At 42.7% G+C, this 9,658-nt stretch overlaps 1 protein-coding gene across 4 annotated transcripts in view; it reads left to right on the forward strand.

Annotated features, from left to right (window-relative positions):
* The first annotated feature begins 1,677 nt into the window (after positions 1–1,677).
* The window catches only part of AP4S1 (adaptor-related protein complex 4, sigma 1 subunit), a 25,236-nt gene continuing 17,255 nt past the window's right edge, over positions 1,678–9,658 (forward strand). For 3 of the 4 annotated variants that reach the window (XM_011941856.1, XM_011941860.1, XM_011941855.1), the window contains exons 1-3: positions 1,683–1,889; positions 5,184–5,270; positions 7,925–7,993. In XM_011941856.1, the coding sequence (XP_011797246.1) occupies positions 1,752–1,889; positions 5,184–5,270; positions 7,925–7,993 (294 nt within the window). In that variant the 5' untranslated portion in view covers positions 1,683–1,751. Of the gene's footprint in view, positions 1,890–5,183; positions 5,271–7,924; positions 7,994–9,658 lie in introns of all 4 variants that reach the window. The other variant, XM_011941857.1, reaches the window with a different exon arrangement.

Here is a 9,658-nt window from a genome sequence, read left to right on the forward strand (position 1 = left end):
TAACAGCACAAGCATGAACCCCTGAATGAGGAGGATGAGTTAGGGGTGTCATGGATCCATGCATGTGCTTGGCCTTTGAACCACAGCCCACCTCTGACACAAAGTCATGCAGTGACTTTGGGTATCATCTTTTTTCTTTTTTCTTTTTTTCTTTTTTTTATTTTGGGACAGAGTCTCGCTCTGTCACCCAGGCTGGAGTGCAGTGGCACAATCTTGGCTCACTATAACCTCCGCCTGCTGGGCTCAAGAGATTCTCCTCCCTTAGTTGGAGTACAGTGACGTCATCACAGCTCACTGCGACCTCCACCTCCCGGGTTCAAGCAATTCTCCTGCCTCAGCCTTCTGAGTAGCTGGGATTATAGGCGTGCACCACCATGCCCAGTTAATTTTTGTATTTTTAGTAGAGCCAAGGATTCACCATATTGACCAGGCTGGTCTTGAACTCCTGACCTCAAATGATCTGCCTGCCTTGGCCTCCCAAAGTGCTGGGATTACAGGCACGAGCCACCGTGCCCTTCTAAACTTTAACCTGCTTGACCTTAAAATAAGAATAACAGGCTTGATACGGTGGCTCACGCCCGTAATCCCAACACTCTGGGAGGCCAAGGCAGGAGGATCACTTGAGCCTAAGTGTTCAAGACCAGCCGGCAATATAGTGAAACCTCATCTTTATAAAAAGTTAAAAAATTAGCTGGGCATGATGGTGCATGCCTATAATCCTAGCTATTCAGGAGGCTGAGGTGGGATCACTTGAGTACAGAGGAAGATGCTGCACTAAGCTGAGATTGCACCACTGTACTCCAGCCTGGGTGCAGAGTGAGGCCCTATCTCAAAAAGAAAGGATAACAGAAGTACCTGCCTCAAATAATTGTGAGAATTGCTCAGGATAGGACCTTAGAGAGCTTGTTATAGGGCCTAGAGTAATTTGATAAATTGATATCACTACTATTTCCACCACTAAGGAAAGAAAAGCTTTACTATAGATCTTGTCTCCATTGCCCATAAAATAAAGCCCAAATTCCTTAGCATGACTTCTAAAGCCAATTTTGTCATATGTGAGTAGCTTAATTTCCAGCAACTATTCTTCCCACCCCCTGAACTACAGCCCCAGTGAACTTTCCAGAGCTTTCATACCGATTTTCTCTGCCTCAGTCATCCCCTGTAGCTCATTCTTCATGACCTCACATCAGTGCCCCTTCTCTGGGAAGCAGTTCTTCACTCTCCTGTGACGTTCCTTGTCCCTCCTACTGTACACCCATGGAAGCAGACCTGTCCCAGTTATAACTCATCACCTTGTACTGCCGTTGTTTACCTACCTCGCACCTTTGCTAGTTATAAAAATCAGAAGATCAGAAGTCCTTACTGCTTCATCTCCCCATTCTTCTGGTGCTCGACACGTCGTTGTTACCCAGCAAAATAGATGAGTAAATTGAATGAATATAAACAGAAGTACTGCAGTTGCTCAGAATTGTTTTGGAGAATAACTGATGAAAATTTATCGTTGGTTTTTATTTATTAAAACCTCAATTAGTTCATAGGAATGAACACTGATATTATCAGATGATATTTACTACTACTTTATTTACTGTTTATCTATAAAACATTTAATATAATTCTTTGAGAAATTTGATCTTGCCTTTCTGTGTTTTTGTTTGTTTGTTTGTTTGTTTGTCTTGAAGGTATCCAGTTACAGCCATCCGTTGTCATAACTTTTGAACTATATTTGGAAAAATATTGGCCAGGAAAGAAAAATGATAAAATTTTTCCTCATGGTGAATAAACAAGGGCAGACTCGACTTTCTAAGTACTATGAACATGTGGATATTAATAAGCGTACACTTCTGGAAACAGAAGTCATAAAGAGCTGTCTCTCTCGGTCCAATGAACAAGTAAGTCTGTGGTCCTCTCCTTTATCTCTACATTCAACTCGGCCTCGGCAGATTTGTTATTACTGAGTCTCAGGGACCGTCATTTCCTTTGATCTATATTCCTTCAACAGCTACTAAGGAAAATAAGAAGTGATGTGAAATGAAAAACTGAAAGAAGCATAGCTCTCTTTACATCCCTTTAAGAAAATTAAAACAAGGAAAACCTGGAAGAATCTTGGGTTCTTATTTAAGTCAGCGTATTTGTCTCAGTGCACCTTGGAAACAATAATAAAATTTCCTTCTGCTAATAGACACCTCTTCTTTTTTCATTCTTACGAATTCAGCCCCTGAAACTCTCATGAGTGCCTGTAGCAGGTAGCTTTCTATAAGCCAAAAAATGAAGATCAGATGATTGGTATAGAGGTAAATACTGAAGACCCATTTTATGCCAGAGGATATTATTATTCTCAAATGGGGTGGTTTTATTCTGCTTATTATTTTTGTAAATATACCACCAATATAATACTGAAACCAGTGATTTAAAAACAAGTTTGATTTTATTATCTAGGTGGGGGAAATGGAAATTAAAAATTCATATAAAACAACAAATTTATCCATCTTCCAAAATGGAGATTAAGGCTGGGTGCAATGGCTCATGCCTGTAATCCCAGCACTGTGGGAGGCGGAAGCGGGTGGATCATCAGAGATCAGGAGTTCGAGACCAGCCTGGCCAATATAGTGAAAAATTAGCTGCACGTAATTATGCACAACTGTAGTCCCAGCTACTGGGGAGGCCGAGGCAGGAAAATTGTTTGAACATGGGAGGTGGAGGTTGCGGTCAGCCAAGACTGCTTCACTGCACTCCAGCCTGAGCGACAAGAGCAAAACTCTGTCTCAAAAAAAAAAAAAGGAGGTTAAATAGGAATTTTAAAACTGAGTCCATTTTTTTTGTTTTGTTTTTTGAGATGGAGTCTTGCTTTGTCACCCAGGCTGGAGTGCAGTGGCGCCATCTTGGCTCACTGCAATCTCCGCCTCCCAGGTTCAAGCGATCGTCCTGCCTCAGCCTCCTGAGTAGTAGCTGGGATTACAGGTCCGTGCCACCATGCCCGGCTAATTTTTGTATTTTTAGTAGAGATGGGATTTCACTATGTTGGTCATGCTGGTCTCGAACTCCTGACCTCAAGTGATCTGCCTACCTTGGTGCTGGGATTACAGGCATGAGCCACTCCTAAAGTGCTGGGATTACACGCATGAGCCACTGCGCCTGGCCAAAAACCGAGTCCATTTTGTAAAGAATTTTTTCCCTAGCTCATTCCTTGAACAAAAAAAAATTTTTTTTTTTTTGAGACAGAGAGTTTTGCTCTTGCCCAGGCTGGAGTGCAACAGCATGATCTCGGCTCACTACAACCTCTGCCTCCCAGGTTCAAGTGATTCTCCTGCCTCAGCCTCCCAGGTAGCTGAGATTAGAGGCATGTGCCACCATGACCGGCTAATTTTGTATTTTTAGTAGAGACGAGGTTTCTCCATGTTGGTCAGGCTGGTCTTGAAATCCCGACCTCAAGTGATCCACCCGCCTCAGCCTCCCAAAGTGCTGGGATTACAGGCGTGAGCCACCACGCCCAGCCCCTTGAACAAAATTTTTATGAAGAATTTTATTTAGAGAATTACTTAATCCAGGTCCTAAACTTGCCAGATCTATTGGGAATTACTCAACAACTGAGGGAAAATCAGAAAACTTGTTTAACTCATGCATTTTAATTTTGTCAGTTCTCCATTTCACTGCATAGTGGGCTGCCTGTGAGCACCAGTGCTAAATCATAAAATATTAAGCTACATCAGTGCTCAAAAGTAACATGGTACAAATGTGTCTCCCTTGGCATCTAAACTGATTTTTCAGTTGGGACATCTCAGAGTTCCTCTTTGAATTACTACTTTGGCCTGCCATGGCACACACTGTTTCATGTTGTCAGATGGAAACAAACTTTTAAAGGGCTCTGTTAATAGCCACATACTTTAAGTAAAAGTAAATACTCTTAGAAGCATTCCTGTTTGATCCTTTCTGCAGAATGCAGGCACTCAATTTCAAATATCATTTTCACTGATAGGTTACCCTTTGAAACGAAAGCTTTGGAATGAATATACTGTTAGATACTTTTGATGCATTCTAAATTATTTTAGATTTTAAAAGGAGTCCACTGGGCTTTTGGCATAATCAGGCACCAACGTAGCATAATAGCAGCTTAGTTTTTATCCGTAGAGGTGCTCTGATACTTTTTTTTTAATGTCAGAAACTCCTGAGAGGCTTTGAAAAATGTTCCTCAGTTCTTTCAAAAAGGTTGTGTTTCCTTGAAAGATCCAGCTGAGCAGAGATCACACTGGCTCTACAGTGAGCCAAAAGCTGCAGAATGCTTCTGTACTCATTACCTTTATCCTAATTTTAAATAAAAACCTAAATTCCTGCATTTTATAGACCATCAGATGGCTTTCCCATAGAGGCATTTATTTCCATGGTCAAAACTTGCAGCTTCATTCCCAGGTACATCCGGGCACCCAAGAGCAACACATCCAGCACACCCTAAAATCCAGAAGAGTAACCCTGTGCTTCTGCCCACTCTCCACCTCCCATCCACTCAGCGCCTTCCAATAACTCTTTGTACAAAGGCGATAGGAAAGGGATAAATGAGAAGGGAGTTTTCTCCATGTGTCAGTGGTGGCAGGCTAGTTATTAATTCATACGAAGCAATGTTTACAATGCGAAATTTTGTCTAGCATCTGCCACAAAAAGGCCATCTTTAAATGATTTATAAAATAATCTACATGGATTCTTTTCATGAGTCTAGGAAAAAGCAACCAATTTTTGTTTGTTTGTACCATGTATTTGGCTCCTCAATGACTATGGAATAGTACAAAACCAAGAATATCTAATTGCTTCCAAAAAAGTCTTGGGGAGGTGAGGAGAAGAAAGTCTTCTTTATCATGTTTGCTTATTTTCACTTCAGAGGCAGTTTGCTGATTATTCATTATCTTTGCCTGCTGAGTTCCACACAGAGCCAAGCAAAGGAATGAGAAGGAGTGTAAGTGGGAACCCATGTGAACACTCAGACTTTTTTCCAAGACTTCTCCAATTTCCACTAGAGATGCTTCCAAGTGGGCCCCTGAATATTGTGAGAAGGCCACCAGTGGTTGTGTAACATCTTAATATTTTATATTTCTAGGAATGTTTGTCAGATGAATCAGAACCTAGAACTTATGCATGTCATTTTAAATAACTCTCTCTTAACAACAGGAATTAATATCTCATTGTGTTTTGTCTAGTGCTCTTTCATTGAATATAAGGATTTTAAGCTGATATATCGGCAGTATGCAGCTCTCTTCATTGTGGTTGGAGTTAATGACACTGAGGTAAGATAATAGAAGAGCCCTTGGAAAATGCAAGAATTTCTTTCTACTTGCCTCCCTAAGAATTATGACTCTCTTGATTTTTTTTTTTTTTTTTAACGGAGTCTTGCCCTGTTGCCAGGCTATAGTACAGTGGCACGATCTCAGCTCACTACAACCTCCACCTCCCAGGTTCAAGCGATTCCTCTGCTTCAGCCTCCCAAGTAGCTGGGATCACAGGCATGTGCCACCACACCCGGCTAATTTTTTGTATTTAGTAAAGATGGGGATTCGCCATGTTGGCCAAGATGGTCTTGATCTCCTGACCTCATGATCCGCCTGCCTCAGACTCCCAATTTTTTTTATTTTTATTTTTTTACAGACAGACTAGCGTGCAATGGCACAGTCATAGCTCACTGCAGCCTTGAATGCCTGGTTTCAAGCATCTTCCCATCTCAGCCACCTGACTAGCTGGGACTACAGGCTCACACTCCCAAGCCCAGCTAATGTTTTTTGCTTTTATTTTTTTTAGAGATGGGTTCTCACTATGTTGCCCAGGTTGGTCTAGAACTCCTGACTTCAAGCGATCTTCCTGGCTTAGCCTCCCAAGTAGCTGGGAATACAGACACAGGCCACTGTGCCTGGCTAGGATCTTGGTTTCTAGCAAGAATGAGGAAAGTTGTGTGGAAGAGAAATATCTAGGCTGTTTCTTGGATTAGATGAGGAGCTTGCAAAGTAGAGAAGCCCCAAACCACAGAATGCCTTTTTCTGTTGTAAGCAATACCAGTGTCCTGCCCTTGTTCTCTTGAACAATGAAGCAGCTCAGATAAGTATAGAGACCAACTGATTTTGGCATTAAACATGGGCTGATATATCAAAAACCAGTGAAAACTATAAAGATGATTGTATTGTGATTATATCCCCTCAAATTTATTTAGTTCACCCCTTCACAAATGCCACTCCCAGATCAATAGTACTTATGGACATGGAATCCCTGGAAGGATGTTTTACATATAGCTGAAATATTGATTCATTGTTTTTTATCCATAAACCAAACTTTGAAGTGGTTTTCCCATCTCCACAGATAGAAAAATGATGGCATGAAGAACCTGAACAATTGCTTAAGCCAATTTGTGGTAAAGTCAGGAAATGGAGCTAAGAACTCTAAATACTAGACACTAAGATTTTAATCTGGCTAGATTTATCATAGACTTCAAAAAAAAGATTCTTTTGGAGACAGAGTCTCACCTTGTCACCAGGCTAGAGTGCAGTGGCGCCACCTCGGCTCACTACAACCCCCGCCTCCTGGGTTCAAGCGATTCTCCTGCCTCAGCCTCCCGAGTAGCTAGGACTAGAGGTGCCCACCACCACCCCCAGCTAATTTTTGTATTCTTAGTAGAGATGGGGTTTCACCTTTTGGCCAGGATGATCTCAATCTCCTGACCCCATGATCCACCTGCCTCAGCCTTCCATAGTGCTGGGATTACAGGTGTGAGCCACCACACCCGGCCTAAGTTTTTTAAGACGGGGTCTCTCTCTGTCACCCAGGCTAGAATGCAGTGGCACCTTCACCTCTCACTGCAGCCTCGACCTCTTGGCCTGAAGTGATCCTTCTACCTCAGCATCACGATCCCGAGTACCTAAGACTACAGGCTCATGCCAAGATATCTGGATATTTTTACTTTATTTATTTATTTATTTTTGTTTATTTATTTATTTTTTTGAGATGGAGTCTCGCTATGTCACTCAGGTTGGAGTACAGTGGCACGATCTTGGCTCACTTCAATTTCTCAGCCTGCCAGGTTCAAGTGTTCCTCCTGGGTTCAAGCAATTCTCCTGCCTCAGCCTCCCATGTAGCTGGGATTACAAGCGTGTGCCACCATGCCCAGCTAATTTTTGTATTTTTAGTAGAGACGAAGTTTCACTGTGTTGGCAAGGCTGGTCTTGAGCTCCTGACCTCAAGTGATCTGCCCATCTCGGCCTCCCAAAGTGCTAGGATTACAGGCATGAGCCATTACGCCCAGCCTATTTTTTTATTTTTTGTAAACAAGGGATCTCATTATGTTGCCCAGGCTGGTCTTGAACTTCTGGGCTCAAGTGATCCTCCCACCTCGTCCTCCCAAAGTGGTGGGGATTATAGGTGTGAGCCACCACGCATGGCCTTTTTGTTTTTTAAGACAGGACCTCGCTCTGTTTCCCAGGCTGGAGTACAGTGGTGCCATCGTAGCTTACTGCAGCCTTGAACTCCTGGGGTCAAGCCATCCTCCTCCCTCAGCCTCATGAGTAGCTGAGACTAGAGGCATGCAACACCACACCTGGCTAGTTTTTTAAATTTTTTGTGGAGACGGAGTCTCACTATATTGCCTAGGCTGGTCTTGAACTCCTAGCCCCAAGCCATCCTCTCACCTTGGCCTCCCAACTTGCTAGGATTACAGATATGAACCACTAAACCTGGCCAAAAAAAAAAATCCTACAGGTTAAGGTTTATCTACATTTCCCCTATTGATAAGCATCTTTTAAACAAGTGAGTATAGAACTTTTCCGAGTATTTGTCAGTGGAAGGCTACTTTCCTCATATTATCAGTTCACTAAAAGCTGGAAGCTGACTGGGATGTTCTATGTCTGATTTGCATGAGGGCCATACTAAAATTGATTCTACCTTTCTTCTTTTATTTTAGAACGAGATGGCTATTTATGAATTCATTCATAACTTTGTGGAAGTTTTAGATGAGTATTTCAGCCGAGTGGTAAGTCTAATGGCTAAAAAATGGTTTACTTCCTCAACCCAGTTTGCCAGAAATTGAGTCTCTTTGGACCTATATCAAGAACATGTGTTAATACAGAGTTTTAATAAGTAAAAATTAAAACTTAAGTGATGCCAAATTTTCTTTATCTTTCCTGCTGGTTTATCCAAAGTATTATAAGCCTATATATGTCTGAGATCTTTATAAAGAACTGGAAAAAAAAACAAAAAACCCTCCTATAGCCGGGCGCGGTGGCTCACGCCTGTAATCCCAGCACTTTGGGAGGAGAGGCTGGCAGATCTGAGGTCAGGAGATCGAGACCATCCTGGCTAACACAGTGAAACCCTGTCTCTACTGAAAATACAAAAAATAAGCTGGGCATGGTGGCGGGCGCCTGTAGTCCCAGCTACTCAGGAGGCTGAGGCAGGAGAATGGCGTGAACCCAGGAGGCGGAGCTTGCAGTGAGCCGAGATCGCACCACTGCACTCCAGCCTGGGTGACTGAGCGAGACTCCGTCTCAAAAAAAAAAAAAAAAGAAAATATTTTCTCCCGTTCATTTGTAAAGATTCAATTGTTCCAACATCATTTATTCAAAGACTGTTCTTTTCCCCTAATGAATTGTCTTGGCACCCTTATCAGTAAATCAATTGGCCATAAATGTACGTGCTTATTTCTGGCCTCTCACTTTTGTTCCATTGATCTCTATGTCTAGCTTACATCAGTAGCACACTCTTGATTTCTGTAGCTTTGTAGTAAGTTTGAAACTCACCAGTCTTTTAAAAAAGAATCAGCAAAGATGTTTTACTTTGCTACCATAGGCCTTCCTGGGCTTTAGTTAGATATTCTTGAGAAGTAGCAGTGGCACAAGCTTTTTTTTTTTTGAGACAGAGTTTTGCTCTTGTTGCCCAGGTTGGAGTACAATAATGTGATCTCGGCTCACCACAACCTCCGCTTCCCAGGTTCAAGCAATTCTCATGCCTCAGCCTCCCAAGTAGCTGGGATTGCAGGCATGCACCACCACACCTGGCTAATTTTTGTATTATTAATAGAGACAAGGTTTCTCCTTTTTCCATGTTGGTCAGGCTGGTCTCGAACTGCCAACCTGAGGTGATCCACCCACCTCAGCCTCGCAAAGTACTGGGATTACAGGCGTGAGCCACCACACCCGGCTAGCGCAAGCTTATTTTTTAAAGTTGTTTTATTTCATTTCGCATTTAAATAAAAACAATTAAGGAATTGTTTCCAAGCTTCTTCCTGAGGCAGTGAGCAGAATGTGCTCCCTAATTAGTAATACTGTGTGCACTAAAACCCGGAAAGGGCAAAATGCAGATTAGGAAGTTATGTCTTCAGCCTACCTCCTAATGCCAGAAGTGAGGTTTGGCAAACTCCTTCTTCATGGGACAGTCAGCTAGCCTGTCTTCCTCGTCTTAGTGCAACCGTTCTCAAAGTCTGATTCCTGGACCATTAGCATAAGTTGAGGACTTGTTAGAAATTCAAATTCTGGGCCCTACCCCAGACCATTGCATCCGAAGCTCTAGGTTGAGGCCCAGAAGTCTGTTTTAAGAAGGCTTCCAGGCCGGGCGCAGTGGCTCAAGCCTGTAATCCCAGCACTTTGGGAGGCCGAGACGGGCGGATCACGAGGTCGGGAGATCGAGACCATCCTGGCTA

This window comes from Colobus angolensis, unplaced genomic scaffold, assembly GCF_000951035.1.
Source record: "Colobus angolensis palliatus isolate OR3802 unplaced genomic scaffold, Cang.pa_1.0 Scaffold202, whole genome shotgun sequence".
In the NCBI taxonomy this organism is placed as follows: domain Eukaryota; kingdom Metazoa; phylum Chordata; class Mammalia; order Primates; family Cercopithecidae; genus Colobus; species Colobus angolensis.